The 23,267-nt window shown below is 38.1% G+C and overlaps 2 protein-coding genes across 7 annotated transcripts in view; both read left to right on the plus strand.

The window, feature by feature from the left end:
* Window positions 1-10,340: 10,340 nt before the first annotated feature.
* Window positions 10,341-13,814, plus strand: LOC145778078 (folate receptor beta-like). Its single transcript, XM_082589490.1, has 5 exons — window positions 10,341-10,554; window positions 11,740-11,934; window positions 12,262-12,397; window positions 12,545-12,708; window positions 13,565-13,814. The coding sequence occupies exons 1-5, from the start codon at window positions 10,351-10,353 to the stop codon at window positions 13,676-13,678; spliced, it is 813 nt and encodes a 270-aa protein (XP_082445616.1). The 5' UTR covers window positions 10,341-10,350; the 3' UTR covers window positions 13,679-13,814.
* A 6,971-nt stretch (window positions 13,815-20,785) lies between these two features.
* Window positions 20,786-23,267, plus strand: part of LOC145778069 (fibroblast growth factor receptor-like) — a 33,760-nt gene continuing 31,278 nt past the window's right edge. For 5 of the 6 annotated variants that reach the window (XM_082589476.1, XM_082589474.1, XM_082589475.1 and 2 more), the window contains exons 1-2: window positions 20,786-20,951; window positions 21,190-21,489. In XM_082589476.1, the coding sequence (XP_082445602.1) occupies window positions 20,831-20,951; window positions 21,190-21,489 (421 nt within the window). In that variant the 5' untranslated portion in view covers window positions 20,786-20,830. The remainder of the gene's footprint in view (window positions 20,952-21,189; window positions 21,490-23,267) is intronic. The other variant, XM_082589479.1, reaches the window with a different exon arrangement.

Consider the following 23,267-nt stretch of genomic DNA (forward strand, 5'->3'; position numbering starts at 1 on the left):
TCAAATAGCAATATACACTCACCGAAATTTTGTCGGGCGATCCTTGAACTACTAAATCAATTATTCTCAACAGAACTGGTACGCTCATGTACTGTATTTAACGAATGTTACATTAAAAATTATGAATTTCGCTGCGAACAGACGTCATTATTTATAGTGCGAAAAGAGAAGAGAAATGATTCGAATGATAGCGTCATACACAAAAAGGTACAAGCTGCCTTTGCCGGCCCAAACTTCTAACTACGTTGATTCAACGTCAAGAAACACAGAGTCGACAAAAATATAAGATTTTGCTGACGCACAAATAAATGACTAAACGAAGCGGCATTCACAAATAACAACACGACGGGCATTACGTAGCTGCTTTAGCATCAAAACAAATCAGTTAGTTGAGGTTGCCTAAAAAACTCTGTTTTGGCACAAATTATCCACAGGGGTTATCAATCAGTGGGAACATTGTCAATATGCTCGAAACAAAAGAAATAATCTGTTTTCTTTGCTTTGACTCGAAATTGCTTAGACATCGACTTCCTATTTTGAATCTAAAAAACAATGATGTAATAAGGGTGCGAACAGTGAACGTAACACTCCCCCCCCCCCCCCCTAAAATATGGAGTTGACAAAACAGCATATTTTAAAATACAAAACGTTCACGTAACAACAAACACAGGCATCTTGTGATCGATGCAAACATAATGAAACCTAATGTTCGTGTTTGTGGTGCATCCGGTCGTAGATTTGCAGTTTTCTTCTTTCGTCAGATGAACGTCAAACATTGTTCGCATGAGCAAGGTAGCCTGTTGTTTATAAAGTTCATATGCATCAAGCATGTCAGACTGTTTTATGTGCAAGTGACTCTATTTGTTGTCAAACTGTTGTTGTTGTCAAGTGACTCTATTTGTTGTCAAACTGTTGTTGTTGTCAAGTGACTCTATTTGTTGACTCTATTAGTTGTCAAACTATTAGAGTCATTGTTTTCTCCGATGCTCTATTTGTTGAAGAAGAAACAAATAGAGCATCGGAGAAACAAAGAGAGTAGCAGAAGAAGGTGACTTGTGGAAGAAATTGACAGCCAACCTTCGGATCGGAGACGGCACGTGATGATGATGATTTGTTGTCAACCTAACTTTGTTAGAAAACAATCCGTTCAATTCGGATCTAACCAGCTGGATTAAGCCAACAAGTTAACTATCAATGCTTCCAAATCAAATTTATTAATAATTCCGCCAACACAAAAAACTACAGTAATCTTGATGAAATCAATGTTCTCTACAATGATGATAAATTAGAAATAGTTGACCACGCTAAATATCTTGGAATAACTATTGACAATCAACTTTCGTTTAAACCTCACATCGATGATCTGAAATCGAAACTTGCTTGGTCCGTCAGCATTTCGTCTAAATTGAAAGCTTTCATTCCTCCGAAAACCAGACTTCAATTATATCATTCGCTTATGCATAGGGAGCTGGGAGGGCCGTCGGAAAGAAAAAAGAGTCATTTTGCAGAAATTTCAAAGGCTGAGAGAAAATAATTATAATAACACAAAATCACATTTTTCCACGTCGATGGGCCCTTCAAAAGGGGAGCCAACCAATTACCCCCACCACCAATCGGAGTGGAGGGTAACTAATGCAAAATTACCCCCCACTAAAGTAGAGTGTGTTTTATTTTCATGTTTTTATTTCGTTTCACAACTTTTGAGGTTTTTTCTTGGAAACTCCCACTCGCAAGACAACGCAAAGTATGGCAATTGGCCAAACTATTAACTATCTGAATCCTTAACATTAGAAAACTATGTATCCTGTCAAAAATATATGCATCACAATGCGCTATGTGTGACGTCATAGTTTCTCACTGCTACAAACTGCTTAATTTCGCTTTTACCACTCACGAATGAAACCCACTACAGTTGCATTGTTTCAATGTCTTTATATTTTCGGTTGTTGTAAAAGTTAATGCATTTTAGCTTTTATTTTATTTTTTCTGAATTGAATGTAGGCCTAGACCAGGGGTGGGGAACGTTTTTAGTATTGCGGGCCACATAAAATGAGAAATAACACAGGCGGGCCACTAAAAATTTCGAAATTTTATTTACAGATAAAACATGCAGCGAAGTAGACAATGATTTATTTCACTTTCACAGCTAGTGGGATGGCTGAAAGTTTTTGTTTTTGGTGAGTCGTGTGATGTCTGCTGACACGGAAGATGTTGCAACTCTCAACTGCATCTCCACGTTTTTATCAGTCAGTCTGGAGCGAAGCCGACTTTTTGTTAGATTCAATTTGGAAAAAAGTGCTCGCAACGGTATGTGCTTCCAAACAGAGACACATATTTCAAAGCATGTTTCCGCATGACTGGAAAATCATCAGCATTTAATGTAGCGTTGATAAAAGTTGAGCAGTGGAATGTTTTGGTAAACTTACATCGCTTTCAACGTACCGTCACTCTGGGGCTCTACTATTTCATGTTGGAAGTTACTAGGAACATCAGTTGCAACCACATTGAAAAGAGAGGCAAAAATATCTAAAATATTTTTGAACTGTTGTTTCAATATATTTTGGGTAAAGAAATTTTGACGTGGGCCACATGGAACAGTCACGCGGGCCGCATTCGGCCCGCGGGCCGCAGGTTCCCCACCCCTGGCCTAGACCCTAGGGCAGGGATGGCGAACCTTTTTGGCGAATGTCACGATTTCTTTCTATCTCTTACCAGGAAAAAGACTTGGAAAGGTTCAATGACGTAGTTTAATGGGTCAAACCGAAAAGCAGTCAATTAAATATCGAATAATTCTACTAGTGAAATGATAATCTGACTTCTTGAAGAACTTTAACGAACGGCTTCTCAAATAACTCTAATTTCGAACACAATTTATATCAGCACCAATTCTCATCTACTTGTATTCAATTACTTCAAGTCTCAATCACCAATAATTTCTGCATCAACTACCAATCCACAACTCATAGCACAACTCATAGCACATAATCAACTCATAATAATCATCATAATAATCATTACACAAACCACACCACACAGCCTACTAGAACACGGCCAAATATGTTGCTATTTGAGGAAATTTCTAAGAGTCTGAATTGTTACAATCATAGCTATGACAAACCTGTCATCTTCCCATTTCCAAAAGTAAGTAAAATGAGCAGTATTTGCATCTAGACATATTTTTGGCTTGTTTTACTGGAGATTAGATATGTATGTTAAGCACAACTCATGCAATAATAATGTAAAATATGTACGATTTTCCAACTGCATCCTGGAGGTAGTCTCATCATACGGTCGTTAGGTTTTTTGTATAGCAGGATCTTTTGCCAATAACCACATTTTACTTGCAAAATTAAACTTGGTGAAAAACAAAACGAACTAAAATTTTAATTGGCACATCAAATGAACCGCTTACAACATAGAATTCACAAAAAATCCTTGATATTTTAAATGGAACATGCAATTGCACCAAAAGCGACACACCAAACGATACTACCTCCAGGATGCAGTTGGAAAATCTGACATATTTTACATTGTTATTGCATAAGTTGTGCTTAACATAAAAACTTAATCTCCGGTTAAACAAGCCAAACATATGTCTAGGTGCAAACTTTGCTTATTTAACTTATATACTTCTGGAAATGGGAAGATGACAGGTTTGTCATAGCTATGATTGTAACAATTCAGACGCTTAGAAATTTCCTCAAATAGCAACATATTTGGCCGTGTTCTAGTTGGCCGTGCACACCACTATTTATAGTTGGTTGTTCAGATTTCGTCATCAGAGGTTACTTCAGGTCATAACCGATAATAACACATCGCACCAGAATTCTACAACCAAAACAACACGCTCGTTGAAGATAAAAAGCAAGCCATCGCGAGGCATTGCACCTTGATTGTGACATAGTGCATGGGTCACAAAAGAGACCTTAATCCTTGGAAAAGCAAAAGTGGGTCATATATTTAATTACATGTTAATGCGAAACTACATATTAATGCAAAACTTTGCAAGTCTTATTATCCTTGGTCGGTGGTCACAGCGGTAAACCATAATCTCTTCGTGGGAAAATTGTAACGTAAGATTCTCGGATCCGTTCGTTTGTATGTAATGACCGAAAGAAACGCTCCCTTGAAACGTCTATTCAAAAAGTGTATTTCTGTAAAGTTAGCCCGCGGCTATCGAAATTCTGACGCAACTCCGTACGCCATTAAAACAACTTGTCACTACAATCCAAACTAATTGGATAAAAGACGGAAAATTTCTCCAGCTAGCAAGTACCAAGCAAACAGTTAAATATGCGACCGACTTCCAACAAACAATTTTACGAATGACCAGAATGATTTGCAATATTTCAAAAGCACGTCAGCAGTTTCTGTGACGCAATAATGAAAGACAATTATGAAGTCATTCAAACAGGTGTTCAAAGAGGCTGATGCAATATTTTATCAGTCTAGGAACAAGGAGCCAAGATTGCATCATTTTTTAGGAAAAATTCCATGACGTGATACGATAAGATTCAATAGACCATATCGGTTTTTATATATGACGTTTGATTTGTTGAACAATTGTCTGGAACAGTTGGTAATCCGTAGTTTTTAGCTTCACACATGCAGCACTCATATCTGAGCTGAGACGATTCCGTGTGCTTGATTGTATAAAATTCATGTGCGAAAATAAAGATTCGCACGAATATGAAGAACCAAACAACGTTAACAGAGCTACCGCAAATCTTTTCATAGTTTCAAACGAATTTGGCAGGGAGTTCCACTCTGTAAGAATTATATTTTCAGCATGGTTTTCAACAGCAGGAAAGTCACAACCATCCATATCCGTTTTCATTTCAATTTTTTTGTAGGAGATGATTTAAGTCTACAAATTTTGTTTTCCAAACTGCACTTTCTTGAAAGTCTATCATTTCCATTTCCAAGTTGTAAAGACGAAACCATTCGAAGTTTGATAATTTAAGATTTTCAAATTGAATTGCATGCGGGAAAAGAATGAACTGCAATGTAGTAGCCTATATAGCTTTCGGAACTGGGTAAACCTTTCTGACATTACATTTTTGGCCTCTTTCGTCAGTAAAACATACTTGTTGAGTGCAGTTTGCTTTTAAAGGGTACAAAAATGTAACATGATTTGCTAACAATCACGAGTACCATAGCTTTATTACGTCATAAGCACCCAGTAACTTGCCGTGATACTGATAACGCACTACTACGGCTTTAGTTGTGTCAGATTGCTATATGGCAATTCGGTACGGTACTAGATTAAAATAGGCCGGGGCCTTATAACAAATATTTAGTGAAACATTTATTCTTTGCTGAAATATTCGTTTAAATTTCATTATTTAAAAAAAGACAAGTGGGTCACTGAAAATCTGTGATGGGTCACTTCGTGACCGCGGGTCAGTGGTTCGCCATCCTTGCCCTAGGGCCTAGATCAGTGCCAGATTAACCAAGTGCGGGGCCTGTGGCAGATTGATTTAATCTATTTTACAGATTTGATATTTTTTTATTATAGTGCAGCCGCTCTTGCCCCATCGTGTTTCGCAGATAGGCTAGTTTTTCATCAACTTCAATTTTGAAAATGATCTCTCTCCAGTACAGTTAGTTACCATCATACATAGATAAATGCGTTAACAAATTGTCAATGTCAGGAAACGTTGTGTCAATATTGTTTTCTTTAATCGAAGTGAAATAGTTGAGTTCTGGAGAGGAGCAATCAATAGCAATGTGCTTTACGAATTGGTGTATGCCTTGAGACGTTGCTCCAGCGCAGATTGCAGGTTGTCCAATACTGCAAGGAAAACTTCCACCGGGAATCTGCCTTTAGCTGATATCCATTGCATTTGAAATTGAGCGGCCACTGCCTACTGTACATTCTCATCGTGAGTTCGATTTTGGACAATTCTTCTTGTGCTTGTTGGTCGGTAATCCGCCACTTAAGTCAGCTTCTACGCCTCTGACTCAAACTTAGCGAATTGTTCTCTGAAAGTCTGTAGGGATCCTGCCAAAGAGGCACACAACGCTGAAGCAATGTTGAAATTTTGCCGCTTTGTTTGAAGAGAGGCTTGACTTGCTTGGAAGCGATCGGGTAAGCAATTTCAAAAAACCACTAAGGTTCCAATTTCGAGCAACTCCATTTTCTCAAGGAGTCCATTTGCCTGCTGTTGACATTCTGCCTTTTGCTCTTGGTCATTTGCAAGTTTCCCCGGTGCCTCCTTTTTGAAAAGAAAACGTTCTTTAATTACCTTAAATGGCATCAGTTCTTCCGGACCATCCTGTTTCAGAGAGCTTCTGTAGCACTCCACCACCTGAACACTCCAGAACGGACCAACGGTGTGTTGAAGCAGCAAAGAATAGCCTAGGATAGATATTTTCAACGAAGTCGAAGAACTGAACTGTTTCTGGACACGATTGTGCAGCACGTACACCAACTAAATTCAACGAATGAGCATAGCATGGAACATATTCTGCAACACCACCAATTTTTTTTTTTTTTTGACAAGTGCCTGTAGGCTTATTCCGTTATATTTCCCGCTCATGTTGGACGCGTTGTAATAATTCTGTCCAAGGCAATCGGAAAGGTTGATACTCTTCTCACTGGTGTACAGTGCAGTCGAATAATCATTCAAACAACTAGTATCGTGGGCTCGTGGCACTGGATCAGGCAGTTGCCTCAAGAGGAAATTACCGGTTTTTAAAGTTTACAATAATTAGGAGGGATAAGACGTTGGGACTAAGTAATTTAATCCTAAAACTATGGTATTCTCCCATGCTATTCCAGTTCGCAAGCCAAAAATTACTTACCAATTATGTTCGAAAGTTTTTTTGCAAAAAAATGTTTTGCTCAACAAACGCGGGGCCTTGTGAAGCGCGGGGCCCGTAGCAGCTGCTACATCTGCTACTATAGTTAATCCGGCACTGGCCTGGATGCTGAAACCTTTTCTGTCACTGCGGATGTTATGGCACAGGTTATCGTGTTGTATTCATGCAATTGTAAATTAAGTTATAGAAAGCTTGGACCTTAACGCTTTTGATCTTTTAAATCTAACCATTTAGCGTCTGAAGGGCAAAATTTGGAAGACTTGAGCCAAGGAAGAATACAGAGGGGAATTTTTGCGTACGTTTCCTCTTCCAGTCAAAATTGTCTAAAAACCTCAAAAAATGTGGCAAATGTTAAAAAGCTTTTGCTCGCGATTTTAGATTCGTTGATATAATTTTTTGATTTTAAATCGTGCTGAAAGGCAAAAATTTTTCGCCTTCGGCGTGAAACCTGCCGCCTAAGACGCTGTATAAGAAACCGAAGCTTTCAGTAATGCGAAAGGGGGTCTGGGGGGCGACCTCCCAAAAGTATATGTGATGCGATAATCCAATAAGCCCCCTGTCGATGTCAAAACATCGTTCCCGCCCTTGCTTAAATTACTGTTAGGGTTTCAAATCCCCAATAAACGGCACAAATTCCAGCCAGCGTTTCAAATTTCTAACAAACACAGGTTTCACAACGGCAATAAGACACAAGGAAACATAAGAAAAACGCAGGCGCTACAAGAGCGTTGAATCAGAAGCAAGGCCACATGAGTCACTGACTTTATTCTGGACTAGTGCGGCTACAAATTATTCGGACCACATTAAAATATTCCCTTTTTTGTGAACTTCATTTTCCATGGGTCGGTGGTATTACCTCCAGAGTTGGGTGCAAGCAAAAGTTTGCACCCAACACAGAAAACAAAGTTACAACGGACTGTTAGGCAGATGTTCAGTTCAGTTTGTTTTTATTTCTGACCTTCACAACGAAAAGCAATACCGGTAGGCTATATGCCAAATCGGAACTTTACTACGTCAAAGTCCCGGATGCCAAACATAGTAGAGGTCTACAAAAAGGTAGAATCGTCAAAACGGGGACGTTATGACGTGCATGATACCATAACAGAACAATCAGTTTAAAATATGGCACGGTCGCAACACCTTAATTAGATATTTTTAATTTAAAAAAACGTAAGCGAAAAGAGAAAAAAGTCAAGTGAATTTTTTTAACAATTTATGAGTAAAATATAAAATAAAAAACAAGACATAAAAGTCAGTTGCTACGTTGATCGACCTTGGTGGGTTATCAAAAGTGTTGATGGTCTTGAGGGGAACACTCTTGATGCGTTAACTCATCACGTAAAGCAAGGTAGGAAAAGAAAACCTTACGCTTAATTTCGGTGACTTCACGGCGAAGCTTTCATATGGATAAAAGTTATGTGTTAGATGTATTGATTTTCTACCATGTACCGCACTGGTATGTGAAGCTATACTGAAATAAACTTGACTAATTAATTTGTTTTTATTATCACAGTTTGCGTTTTAGTTTTCAATGCGCTTTGCATGCCGCAACATAATGTCATTGTTTTTCACTCTTTGATTAATTGTTCACGTGTTCACACAAATAGAATCATTCAAGAGCGAAGTTCTTCAATGTAGTGGATTTAAACGTCTAAACTTATGTGAAAGTATGCCATTGTCATACCCACAAAGTGTGAATATTGTCGACTGCACTTCCTTGAACAATCGTCCGCCAACAGCCACGCTTGTTCAATGCGAAAGAAATCAACACATTTTTGTTTAAAAAACGAAATCAAACGAAAACTTTTACTCAATGTATTTTACAAATTTGATATGTCTTGATGTGGCGGTGCAAATTTAATGATGGAATTGATATGAAATGATGGAAGACTGACTTATACCACAAAATGTGTCTTCAATTTCATCCCACTCCCTGGCTGTAGGTCTCAAGAAAGTTTAAAATGTTGAGAAAAAAATAACAAACCAAAAGATGTTTTCAATTACAAACAATGTCATGATAACCGTCACAACAGTTTAGAAGATCTTGGAGTCCACGTAACAAAGGAGAAAAACAACAAATATGGTCTGCAAACATTATGTGTTTAACACAAACATTGCCAACTCAAGGATGGTTCTTAGTGTATCGCTTTCTTGATGTTTACGGCTAATAGGTTACAAAGCGTCTAACCTGTGGTCTGATAGAGACAGGCTTCTGTTCCCTTTAGGGATCGAAGAAGAACGGTGAATGAGCCACAACCGACGTTTGCACACTCTGGAGTGGAGTATGTTTCTCAGCACCAAACTTTTAGGAATAAGAAGTCACTTCATTTGGTGAATGATTGAGAGATATCAATATTAGTCTTTAAATTTGGCGAAGATATTCTGGTGGGGTGAGGTTTGGTGCTGGGTGATAGAATGGGGTTTAATTGCTTTTATTCTCGATTGTGTTTGAAATAATCACAAACACTTTTTACTGTTGCCGCCTTTAAGTTTTAGACTAACGTGAAAATGACAATGTTAAGAATGAATTCAAATTGAATGCCTCGAGAAAAAGTTTAGCGTGAGACTGGTGGTTGGCAGGGCCGGATCTAGCTGATGGGGGGCCCCGTGCAAAAAAAAACTTTGCAGAAACTTCAAATGCTAAAAGAAAAAAATAATAACACAAAATCACATTTTTCCACCTGGGGGGGGGGGGGGGGGCTTCAAAAGCGGAGCCCGGGGCACCTGCCCCCTCTAAATCCGGGCCTGGTGGTTGGGCTAACTTACGATGGTTTAGGAACAAAGTACCGAGATGCTGAATCGGCCACTTAGAATCGACTTTCATTTCCGCTTTCAAAAAACTCCATCAACGATCAAACAACTCAAGTGGCGATGAAAACGAATGAAAATAAATTAATCAATTATTATCGAATCAGCGAGAATGATGCAACATCGATTACGTAACTTGCAGGTCAAAGATCGACACGTCGTCCATTGAAACGTCACAGAAGCCGGCAGTCAAACAGATCACCCGGACATATTCACGTGAAGCAGTGATCAAAGTTAGTTGCGAATGGAAGTGCATTCAGTTCTATCTTCAGGAAAGTATCACCGCTTCTTCCATCCGAAGCGTAGTTGTGACGTTTTGTACGAAATGTGTCACTTTGAAGTTTGTTCAAAGAATCATCGTAACTTCCAATTGTTCTGAAAGCCTTTATCAGCAGGACAGTTATACTTCTTTATCTTCCTCATGGCTCTGGCAAAGTAGGCTTGATCAAGTCCTCTGTAGTTTAAAAAGTAATGTTATGCTAGAAGAGAAGCATGAGGAGCACCAGAAGTTATCACAATAAAATAATTTATATCATTTGTTGTGGCATTTTCCCAACTCTTTCTGCCCAAAAATCAGTGCAAGAAATTGACAAAATGCAGAATTCATGATAAAAAAAAAGCAACTTAAGTGAGGGGAAAGCATTCAGGTATCGCTCATTTTTTACACATACAGTAGAAAAAACGTTATCGATCACATGCAGCTCTTGTTTAGTCACAATGAAGTCTATGCTTCTGACTTTTGCTATTTATTGTTCTGTTGCTATTTCCACGGCAACACAAACCTACAAAGAAGCTGCAAGTCTGGATAGCGCGATGAAACGAGCGTATGAATATGAAAGTGGAGAAGAGGTGTTAAACACGTGTATCGATGGAACGCACCACAAATCCTCCCCGGGTCCAGAAGGGGAGCTCTATCAGAAGGTAAAATCCTAAATGACTTCACATGTGGCGGATCCAAGGGAGGGCGAATGGGGCGATCGTAAAACACTGGAAACTAACTTTATCCATCGTGTATTTGCAAGGTCGGGTTAATGTAACTGTAGACTTACACACCATTGTGTTTTGTTAAAATCGCTTGCCCTTAAGGCTACTTGCTGGATCCCTCCCTGCGTGGGTGGGGAATCAGCACAACATAAAGAAAGCTAAGAATGTTTCAATGAAGTGCAGACATTGAGTTTTTGCAGAAACAACTGGCGATGTATTAAAAAATATTGAAAAACAATTTGTAGGCTTATGAACGAAGATCGTTAACGCTATTTGTCATTGTTCCATCAGCGGTTAACAATTTCTCGCCGGGCCGCGACGTCCCTGGCACGGCTTGGTACTCGACAAACCAGTATGACGAGAGGTAAAGTTGTGTGGTGTTGAGGTGTCTGGAAAGAATTTCCATTCAGTATAATGGAACTAGGTTTTAGAAAAACAAACAGAACCAAAAGGAATTGTCATTCCCAAATAACAACGAAAAACCTAACAAGTTATCACGTTAGCCTCTCCTCACGTCATTGGATTACTACCACAATTGATATGACCGGCCTTGTCTACCATTGAACCACTGTCATTACGTCAGGTCCGGCTCGTCACGAGTTGGACTTATAATTATATATGTGTATTTATCATACGAATTCTAAATTGTTTGGAACATCTTCACCGTTACTCATCAGTGTCATTGCCCGCCATGATGTTCACTGAGGTTCGATTGTGATGCATGATTGCAGATAGCGCGCGGTTTGCGCTGCTTTCGTTTCGATTGTTGAAACAGTTTACTTTGTCTTTAGATGCTGTTGGCATTTTTTTGCTTATTGAAAGAGACAGATGACTTGATAACCTTTTGTGGTATTTTTGCTGTTTCCTCTCTCTCTGTGTTTAGTAGAAATCATTGGTTATTAATTCTTTCATTAAAAAATAAATTTGGTCGATTCACTGGAAGAATATTCATTAGAAAAAGCGGTTTGTTTATGAAGAAACTTAGGTGATGATTTGGGAGGCTTGGCCGCCATTAAGCTAAACAGCTTCTTTGCTTATCTGTGCGCAGCGATTGATGACAAGAGAAGCAACAGAAGTTCACTTGAGGAAGGTTAAATGTTGATTGTTTATTTTCCTCTCCAGTGTTCCCCTTGGAAAGACAGAGCATGCTGTACGAACGCCACGGCCTACCAGTCGCACCAAGATGGGGCGGACGGCCTCTACAACTTCAACTACGACCATTGCGGCCAGAAGATGTCCAGCAAATGCAGGGAACGCTTCCAAGAGAACAACTGCTTCTACGAATGCTCCCCCAATGTCGGTCCATGGATTGTCCAGGTGAGTAGATTCACTGTTAACGTCACAAAGCAATTACGGTAACCAGATAGCAAAATCTGTCATTTTTACATTGATTCGACGTCTGCAGATGTTGAATCAATGTAAAAATGACGGATGTTTCTGTTTGGAAAAGAACCAGCTGTTGGAAACCCCATAGCGTAGAAACTTCGCTGTAGAATAGCCATGAAACCTTGTTTGTCCTTGCAAATTCAAGTTATCTTTTAATCTGTTCCTGATAGTACTGTGATGGATTAAAGTGACAAAGGTGTTTTACTATAATCCGCTTTTGATTCATTGAAAAGTTTCGTGTTTTAACTTTATCTTCAGGAAGGCAACTCGTATCGAAGCGAGAGGTATCGAGATGTGCCTCTGTGTCAGTCCACGTGCGACTCCTGGTGGGAGGACTGCCAGAACGATTACACTTGCAAAAGTAATTGGGCCACAGGATGGGACTGGACTTCCGGTGAGTACCCACAATGAACCTGCTTATTAAATCCAACACCAATTTACCCAAAAATGGATTTATTAAGCGTTATGTTGGAAACCAACAAAACGTTCTTGGAAATACCGAAACAAAATTAAAATATTTTCATCAAATAATTTCTTTCAGGAGTGAACGAATGTCCGACAGGATCCGAATGCAAATTATTCTCTGAAGTCTTTCCCACTCCTGCTGATCTTTGCAATGTCTATCCAGGAGACTACAAAGTGGTGACGAAGTCGGACGATCCATGTATTGTCTTGTGGTTCCAAGGGGAAAACCCCAATGACGAGGTGATGAATCGTCCAATCAGATGCGAATCTTATTTAACGAATCTTAGTGCCACCATAGTTTCGACATCGCATGATTTATAAAGTGATCTAAACCTTACTATCATGCTAAATAAATGTTATTATTATTATTATCTAGATAAACAACGCTTATCTTTTAACTGCCATGGGCTCTTTATGCAAACCAAGAAAAAAACACACCGTTTTTAATCACCATAACACTGGTCTTCGTTCGATAAAATGCGCGGGTCGTACTTGTTGAAAAAGAGGAAGATTTGTATTTTTTAAAAGTTGAAAAAAATTACTAGGTTTGTATGTAACTGCAGACAGTGCACACCGTTTCGGCCTTCCGGCCTCCTCTGTGCTGTCTGATGTATGTTTTTTCAGCAAGTTTTGATCATTTACACTTTACAGAGAACCTTTTTTTTGCAAAGTGAAGTTCATTTGGTTCTTTCTTCTCATATCGTATAAACACACAGCGTTTGTGTGGCCTGAGACTTGCCTGACACCTAGCGGCGAAGTTTAACGCAGTTTGAAGATTCTTCGATGTTCAAACACAAACAAAAGTGAAAATTTTTTTTGTAGGTTTCAGAAATTTTTAGTCATTTGAAGCATTTACTTGAAAAAATTTCTAAATCTATTATAAAAAAAACGTTTAAAATACAACAAAGTTCATCTTCTCATTCATTTTCCAGCGATTAAAGTTCTCAAAATACAGCCGCTTAAAATCTATTCCTTACTCAACCCAAATTCTGGAAAATGCATCGAAAAAAGTGATGCAGTTAAAGAGTTTAACAGAAACAATTTTGTGAAAAACAATGAGATGACAAAATTGTTGCTTAAGTTTGTTGGTTTTCAGGTCGCGCGATATTACGCCGAGAAGCTGGGACTTTGCTGTGGAGCGACCAACATCAGGAGTTCTTCCGCATTTTTATTGTCTGTCGCTGTAGTCGCTTATTTTTGGAATTGTTAACTGATTATTTTCAGTGATGAAATAGACGCTTATTTCTCAACCTTTGTTTTGGTTCTTCGATGTTATTGCGGATGAAAAGTTATTTGAAGAATTCTTCATTTCTGGCGAACATGAAAAAGGAAATAAATGCCAGTCAGGCTCGGAAACTTGTATGTTTTATTGGTAAAACTTTCGCCATCGTAAAAGCGGCATACGTAAGTTATTAAGTTACTCTTTTTAGTTGCAGAAATCTAATCGCTCGGATACTATTTTCATGTAGAATTGTAGATTCCACAACTGTTTTATGAGAATTGAACGAGTTTTCACAACAAGGAATACAATCGGTAGCATCAGCATAAATATTGGCCCAATCGTGAAAATTCATTTATAAAATATTCATAAACGTTTCCCAGTTAAAACTTTTCGTCTGTTTTGCAACACGTCTGCCACAAAATTGTTCTTTTACTCTCATTGCGCGTGTGACGTTATAGGCTACTTGTCTAACTATGACGTCAGACGAATCTTAGGCTAAGCGTTACGGTTTTATTTATTGTCTCTCTACATTCTGCAACAACTAAGGTCTTTTAGCGATGGGGCCAATGTTTAATATTAGGCCTAGGCTATATCAGGTTTACGATGCTCTGTTACGATGTCATCACATCATTACCCGACTTATTCTCACTGCGTTATACAAGAAAGAACACAATCGGTACTTTTTAAAGTCTTCGGTTTAGCCGGACCTGAAATCAATCTCCGATCTACCAGCTCCACAATCGAAGGCGAAACCACTCGGTCACTGAGCTGGTTTAATGCTAGGCGTCTGTAGTGGTTGGCACAAGTGATAAAGCGTTACGCAATCTGTGCAGTTCAGTTCAATTTATTTTTATTTCTGACCATCACAATGAAAACAATATGTGCAAAACATAGCAGAGGTAGCTTATAGAAAAAGGTAACCTACAAGTAGGCCTACTCCACTTCAATAAACTACGATTTAACAAATTACTTAATTACATAACATAACATAATATACAGCGGCAGCCGTGGCCGAGTGGTTAGCGCGTTGAGCTCGCAGTCGAGAGCCTGCATGTTCGACTCCAGCCACCCGCACTTGCTGTTGTTTCTCTGGGCAAGAAACTTTACGATAATTGCCTCTACCCAGTGATCGATTTCGAGTAATGGGTAAGTTAGTACCAAATTTAAGTCATAAGTAAAGTAAACAACCGGAAACAGACATTGCTGTCGGCTGCAGCGTGGGTCAGGTGTATGTCGGAAGGCGTACACCGATGCATAGCGCTCAAGTCCGCTTTCCCGCAATGCAGGATAAAGATAAACAAACAAAACAAATACAGTAATGCAAGCAAATCTAGCAAACAATATTGGGTTTTAGTTTTACCATACAATATATGGTTCTCTCGGTGTTTTGATTGATTTTGTTTTTGCATCATTGAAGCAACATCGTATTTTTGCACTTCAAGAATGAAAAATAAATGTGATAAGCCACAGCGAATAAACCAAGTGATAAACCACAGGGAGTTGTCCTCTTCAAATTTTCAAAATTATTTCCACTAGAGGTGCGCATGGACAAGCAAGTCCACAAAAAGAAAACAGTTTTTTCCAGCTGAACTTTTAGCTGCTAGCTAGACAGCAAGAGCAATTGGGAAGAAGAAATGTGTTGTTTTGTTTCTTTAGTAATATTTGCTGCGCTGAGGTGAGTTTTAGTAAGCAAAAGTTGAGTCTTGCACAAGTCGTTCAGTATTAGAGACTTCTGAGAAGCGAATTGCTGTTCATACAAACATGTTTGACGTGTTGCAATCTTACCATGTTTTAAATTGATTGTCCTGCTTTGGCATCATGCACGTTAAACGTCCGCGTTTTGTCGCTTCTACCCTTTTCTAGACCTCTGCTATGTTTGGCATATATTGTTTTCTATTGTGATGGTCAGAAATAAAAGCAAACTGAACTGATGTTGATATTGCTAGGCCAAAAATTTTTGAGCGACAAAATGTTACTAAACTGACTGCAATGAATGGTGGAATATTGAGATCTTCTTCCTGTTCAATGCTCTACATGCGTCAATAAAGTGTGACGTCAATGGTATTGTTGGGCAGATTGTATGTGAGCAGATACAAAGGTTAGATAGCCACAAAGTTATGCTAAACTACTGTCTGTTTTTAAACTGTAAACTGGTTGGATATGTTTTTCTTTCCTGTTAACAGAGATTTGTGCAATTTACAAAAATTTTAGATCGGAAAAAAATCATCATCAAGTTTGTTTTAATATTTTATTTGAAACCAGGTACTGGTATATCTATGTATTTAACCCATATCCTCCTAGCATCAGTTTAAACTGACAGCGTAAAAAAAAGAGTTAAAAACATGCTGATGCTGATTAGAATCCATTTTTCGGGCTAATCTGATAATGAAGAGTCCAGCTAGTTGTTTGATTTCTTTAAATTGTGAATTAACATCTATCAAGATAATTACAGCGCCTAAACTCAAAAAAGTCTTTTTTTGCATTGATCTAAAAATCAACTGTTACGGTACGGTATATTATCAAACACCTATGAATCACAATCAAATTGAAAAATTCTTACACACAACTGAAAAATGTATTGAAACTACTCTTTGAAAAAAATAAATTAAAGATTATGCTTACAAAAGTTTTGTAATTATTTTACTACCATAAGTTTAAGCTGACGCTAGAAACAGGAAGGTAAAGGTAAAACACGCTTTTTTAATTAACACGCTTGTATTTTTGCATTGTCATTTCATAGAGTGGCTATAGATTTTGATTACCATATTTGCAAACATTTTTGTAATTTATGTGTAATTAAAAGCTGGTGCAGATCCAAAATTACGCATCGTCAATTTTCATTTGCAACCAACAAAGTTATTTAGCTGGACAAGAAATTTTTTCGCTTGTAAGCTAGGCATAGGCTATTATTTAAACTAAACAAACTATTGGTAAAATGTTAAAGTAACGTTATCTGTAACTACATCTGCCTGGACGTCCCAGGAAGACATGGAGTGATACCATAAATGATGAAGGAAGCGGTGGCAGATGACCAACACTAGCCCCCTAGATCGTGATGAATGAAGACTGAGGATGTGCCTTGCCAGACCCCGCCCTACCCTGATTCTAGGAAATGAGACGTAAAACAGGAAGAAGAAGAACGTTACCATACTTTTTTTTAATGGTGACCTTTGTTTGCTTTTTTGAATTGTTGGCTTAAAAGCAAAAAAGTTTGTATTTGAACATAAAACAATTAAAGTGGCTTGCATTGTTTTACCTGTACTCTCGTGCTCCTTTCTTAGTTTAAACTGACAAAAGTATAATCATCCATATTTTATGAAAAAAATATGTTTTCTCGAAAAAAAATTCATTCCTTTCAAGTTGTATCTATCTAAGGCCAAGAAATGATCAAAAAACTTGGGTTCAGGAGGGTATGAGTTAATGAGGTAAAGAACATAACCTAATTCTAAATCTAATAGACTACAACTTAATGTAAGTAAGCACACATTGCCAAAAATATCATGGTAGAAACCAAATACACAAAAGTAGCTGTTGTTCCAGATGTGTTCTTCTTCTTCATCGTGTGTCACACGGCCGTAGCCCAGAGCATCACGCAGGCTCTTGCTCTATCGTTGAACTCGGCCAAATCCTGTGCAGAGCACCTTGCTTTTAGGTCCGGGCATTCGAGTAGATGTTGCATCATTTGCTCCTGTCCGCATTTGCAACTTGTGCTCCCCATGGAATACCCCAGTGTCTCATCAAGGTTTTACACCTGCCAATACCAGTTCTTAAGCGGTTGAGGCATCGCCAATCCTTCCACGGTTCACGTTTTCCGGGAGGAAGGCTCTCCATGGGTGTGAGCTCCATATTGGCCAATGTCGGTCCGGCTGCCAGTCTCTCCTGCCATAGTTGAACCCGCACATTGGCGACGACATCGTCATGACCTAATGGGACAACTGAAGCAAGGAAACTTTTTCTTGACTTCAGACGCCTGTGTGCTGAAGTTTGGCCATACAGTGGGTGTCTCAAATCTATGTCCTGACAAGATCTTTCCTTTCTGCTGGTCATGCTTCTTCTGATGTTGGGGGGAGCAATTCCAGACAGAATGTGCAGCGACGTGATGTTGTTTGGTTTGAGACAACCTGTAATCAGACGGCAGCTTTGGTTCAATATGGGGTCAATTTTCTTGGCATGTGCTGAGCGTTCCCACACTGGGCAAGCATATTCTGCAACCGAATAGCATAAGGCTAAAGCAGTTGACCGTATTGTGTCAGGGAGGGCACCCCAATCAGAGTTTCCGAGTTTCTGCAAAATATTATTTCTAGAAGCCACCTTAGCTCTTACTTTTTCGATATGGGATTTGTATGTGAGGGACCTATCTAATTTGACACCGAGGTATGTGGGATTGATACAGTGTGCCAGTTTGGTTCCATTCCAGGAAATGTTTAGTTGGCGTGATGCATCCCGGGATCTAAGGTGGAATGCGCAGACTTGGGTTTTATTGGGGTTGGCACGCAGGTGGTTGTCCGTGTAGTATGTTGTCAGCCCATCCAGAGCATCGCTGAGTACTCTCTCCGCGGAAGTCAGGTGTTTGTGTTGTGTTGTTATACACAAATCGTCAGCGTATATGAAGCTTCTTGTACCAGGATGGATTGGTTGGTCGTTTGTATAAATGTTGTATTATACAAGATGGGGGCTAAAACACTCCCTTGTGATAGACCATTTTTCTGCTGTCTCTATCTGCTATTTTTGCCACAAAAATAAACATAGAAACGGCGATTGCTAAGCAATGATTGTATCAGCTTAGTGAATCGAAAGTTCTCGGGGATATTGAGGATCTTAGATATAAGGAGACGATGGTTGACAGTGTCATACGCTGCAGATAGATCTACAAAGACAGCTCCAGTGACGGAACCCTCTTCAAACCCATTCTCTATGTGCTGTGTTAGATTCAAGAGTTGTCCTGTGCAGGATTTACCAGGTCGGAAACCTGCTTGTTCATTAATGAGTTGGTCTTCTATGAAAGGTTGCAATCGGTTTAATATCAGCCTTTCAAACAACTTGAACAAATGACACAGCAAAGATATAGGATGAAAGCTTTTAGGGTCAGTTGGGTCTTTTCCTGGTTTCAACAATGCAATAATTTTGGCTTTTCTCCATAGCTTAGGAATTTGGTAAGAGCTGAGGCAGTTGTTGTAAAACTTTAGCAGCCATCTGAGAGCGATTGAACCGAATTTTGTTCAGTCCGAATTCCATCTAATCCAACAGAGTTACCTTGTTTCAGAAATTCAATGCCCTTCTTCAGTTCTTCAATTGAGAAAGGAGATGTTAGACGAGGGTTGTGTTCATTTTGAGGTCTTATTAGCTGGGGTTTAGACTGCTTTTTTATGTTATTTTTACTTTTGCCATTTAGAAGGAGTTGATGGGCAATTTGATTGGCAGATACAGTGTAGTGGTGGTCTGGTTTAGTGTAGTCGGCCGACAGCAATTTAATTGTTTTCCAGGCTTTCCGACTGCTATGAGACAGATCTGTGGATTCGATCATATCTTGCCACATTTTTCTCTTTTCGCTCTGATTGGAACTTTTCTTTATAGTCTTCATAGAGATCTGCTGAGTCTGAATTCAGACCAGGGATGTAACGTGTCCTACAGCCTCTAGGAATGTTTTTTCTTGACGCTCTTCGTACAGCTTCTATGAAGTCAGGGTATTTATCTGATGACGTGTGTAAATTGGCGATGTGGAAGTCCAGATCTGAAGTAAATCCCTTCCAGTTAGCTTTTCGAAAGTTTTTTCGAAGGTTGTATCCAGATGTGTTAAAAACAGGGTGATGTCTAAAAGGCAACAAATATCATTTGGCTACAAGATATGCGCTATGCTTTACAACAAATAATTAGCCTACAAAGTACACTTGATGCTGGGACAGTTACCGTAAGCTTCACAAAAAGAATAATTCAAAAAATTTTGAACACTAACAAAATATTTGAACTATAAAGGGATAGTAAAGGAAAAACCTGACTTGGTGATATTCCACTTTCTTTGTGTTTAACATGCTACCATAAAACAATTTTCAATAAAATTTTGCCCCATTGCGGTCTGATCAGCATTCCGCGCCTGCTTTTGTCAGAGCTTTCAAAACGACAATAGGCGTGAGCAGTGAAGCGTGCAACTGTACAATCTACGTCACTATGGGCGAGCAACCAGTTGATCGCGCAATAGTTGTTACTGCGGGCGATTTAACTGTAGGCTATGTATGTATGTATATATTGTATGTATTGTACATCAAAACAACAGATTTCAACATCAAAACAACAGACAGTTTGCTCAAAACATCAGATCTCATGTTAGTGTTAACGTGGCTTTTGTTATTGCTGTCTATAACGTATTTTCGAGCAGTGTTTGCACTTTTTGGTCATTTTAAAAAAAAAATAAATGAAACATTGAACTTTGGGCCTTGCCAGTGCCATTGAAAACAAATTTTTTTCGGTAATTTTTTTTTGAAATGTATTCTTGAATGTTTAGTTTACACATTTTAATGCTTAATTCCCATTTGAAAATTTCATTTACTATGCCTTTAAAACATATTCAATTGCCATCTCCGCCTGAAGCAGATTGCGCATCAACTTGAGTTATCTGCCTCCATGAGTATCTGCCCCATGAGTCACGGTTTTGAATTAGCTCGCCCAGTGTTGCTAAATTGAGTTCGGTCCATGCCTGGATGTTGCCATGTCATTGTCTTGGTGTTTTGCCTTGTTTTCTCTTTTGGTTAACTTTAACTTTCATACAGGTATTGCTGACTTTGTATTTTGATCTTTTAAAATGGCCGAACAGTTTTAAAATTTTTGGTTTTACTGTTGCTGCAGTTGCTGCAATTAAATCTTAAAAAGTTTTTAATAATGATCACAAGAGAAAAATGATTCTTTATTTAGTTATTTAAAATTCTAGGCCACTGTATTGTAAATGAGAAACAAAATAACGAATTCCTTAAAGCAGCAAAGTTTATCAAATAAGTAAGCACAGGATTTGAAAATATAACACAGTGCAGCTATTAATTCAATATACTTGTGTAATATTTCATATAAACTTCCAACTTGACATTTTGATTTACATTAGAATGAAACCTTGTATTGTGAACATAAACATTAACTTGATACTTTATAACCATGCTGAATGTATTTTTGATGTCCTGTTTGACAATGCTCTACGTTGTGGCTTCAGCTAGCAATAATACAGATTCAAGCACAATGATATCAACACTTGCAGCTGCAACAAACCACATAGAAGGTATGTTGCTGTTTTTACAAACTAGTTTCTACATTGTTGCTTTGTGTGGAATGGAACTGGAATAACTGTTTTTGATTGTAAAAGTAGAACATCACTTTCATTCTTGTGAAAAGCATGATTTTATGTTATATATATAATTTAGTTGTGGTTATAATAATGTTTTATTACTTTGTAGTCAATTATACTCTTGTAGTTGGTTTTGTTTTGAATTTTCTATTTGGTCTGTTATCCCTCTTAGAGCTGCAGCGTCCCACTTTCAAACAAGAAACAATCAATGCCTCCAAAACACCGATCTGCGATAAAATTGGAGGAAAATTCCAGTTTCGTTGCGGAGTTCGTGGGAAACCAAAACCTATAGTTAGATTTTACAAAGACAATCAATTATTGAACAACTCTCGTAAAACAAAAGTGGTCAAAACAGTTTTGCAAGTTAGCGACCTCCAATCTGGCGATGGTGGGGAATACACATGTGAAGCAATCAATATCGCTGGCGATGCCACTTTGCATTTCCATGTCATAGTCGATCAGCACTCTCCAGGTATTGTGCCCAGCACAATGGTGGTAGTTTATGGTGGCACTTTGCGGCTGAGGCACATATTTGCATGCTACAAAACTTTCTGCTTCTATTTTAAATTCCCTGGTTTCTCATTCATGGCTGATTTTTATTTAATGTTTAAACCATAGAATTTTAGAACTAATTGACATTGGTTTGAAGCATGTGATGGAAATTAAACATAAATTGTCATGTTTTTGGAAAGGTCATAAATGCAACCTTTCACGATTAACTGCTGGCTTTATTTCTACATAATGTTTCAATTTGGTGCTTACTGAGGTGCTCATGATAGGTTTTCGAGGAATTATGTTAATTGAAATAATGTTATGATGTTTTCTTACACTGGTTTTTGCAATAGCACACGTTTCTAACTACACTGCAGTTTAAAGTTTGTTACCTAATTTATTTCAATATTTCTTGTTGGTGAATGTAAGGTTGTTCCTATAGTCCATGGTATACAGTGGTAGTTGTTGGATTGAAATGTCATAAATCTGGACAACTAATCATGATGAATGCAGGAAGCATTCAATCTGATCAAAGTAAATGCAACCACGAATTATATTTTTAGGAAGTGCTTAGACTATTGGAATGTTTTACTTACCACTTGCATAACTTTATTTAACCTTAATGGCTGCAATAGCAAACAACTAAACATTCGTTCAAAGTTGTCACACTGAAACAGTTTGTATCATATTCCTACAATTTCATGGTTAAAATTTGAATGCAAACTGGCGGAATGTTTCAGCGGAGCTCCAATGTTGTCCATGTATATTATATTAAAGTTTTGGTATATAGAGAGTTTGCATTTTTGAACCATAAACCAAAGCTTGTATAATATATTCTGGTGGAGCTAATATTTTTATTTGCAATAATTCCGATACCACATTCTCTTGTGCTCATAGTTCTGGTTTTGTCACTCAGCCTTGTATTTCACTTCACATTTATAATTACTGCCCCACAAATAGCAATTTTAAAAGAAGTTAATTCATTATTGCTTTTTACTAAAAATGCCATTTTTGATTGTGTTACATTTGTTTATTTTTAAAGTTGTCTTTGATCTGACGTTACTTAGACTCAACCTGGGTTCTGTCCCATTTCGTTTTTCATTTGATATTACTACGGTTTGATGTTAATAAGATGATGTCATTTATACCTAAATTAGTTTAATAATTAATGAAGCCTAAAAAAGTTAATGCAAAAGGATTGATGCAAGAAATCTAGTGTATGTTACTGTAGTGGAAGCGTGTGGGTGATATATTTTCTTGTTCAATTATAGTTGAATAAGAAAATTGTTTTCCTAACCTTACCTCTAACAACTTAAATTTTTTACTAACTTTCAATGGTGCTTGTAGTTGGTCTAGATGAGTTGAGGTTTTTGTAGCTTTTATGCCTTAATTTCATTGTGAAATACATTATTCATGCAGATGCAAACAAGGCAGGTAATATTTCAGATATTGTTTGAATCGTCTACTCATACCCAGCGTTACAAAATGGCTGCTGATAGTGTAACAATTAGTACAACATGGCGAAGCTCACAGTTGGTTTTTGGCTGCATACCTGCATTAATTTATGGATGAGGTATATTGTACAGCCCAAGCCCAATTCTGCCATCATTTTTATGAATTCGACTTAATGGAGTAGGTTCAGGAATGATGGGTTCTACTGTTCATTAATAGAACAGTTGCTTTGGCTTCTTGTTGTGTGCAGATGGATACAGTTAAATTTAGCACTCAAAGTAGTAGGGAAATTTGACAATTATGAAG

Source organism: Aplidium turbinatum, chromosome 10 (assembly GCF_918807975.1).
Source record: "Aplidium turbinatum chromosome 10, kaAplTurb1.1, whole genome shotgun sequence".
NCBI classification, from domain to species: Eukaryota; Metazoa; Chordata; class Ascidiacea; order Aplousobranchia; family Polyclinidae; genus Aplidium; species Aplidium turbinatum.

Bases quoted from the DNA above. Each gene is read 5' to 3' on its own strand.
- LOC145778078 (XM_082589490.1), top strand. From the start codon at position 10,351: ATGAAGTCTATGCTTCTGACTTTTGCTATTTATTGTTCTGTTGCTATT. The intron at 10,555-11,739 runs GTAAAATCCTAA...TTTCCTCTCCAG, and splicing joins AAGGGGAGCTCTATCAGAAG to TGTTCCCCTTGGAAAGACAG. The intron at 12,709-13,564 runs GTGATGAATCGT...GTTGGTTTTCAG, and splicing joins GGGAAAACCCCAATGACGAG to GTCGCGCGATATTACGCCGA.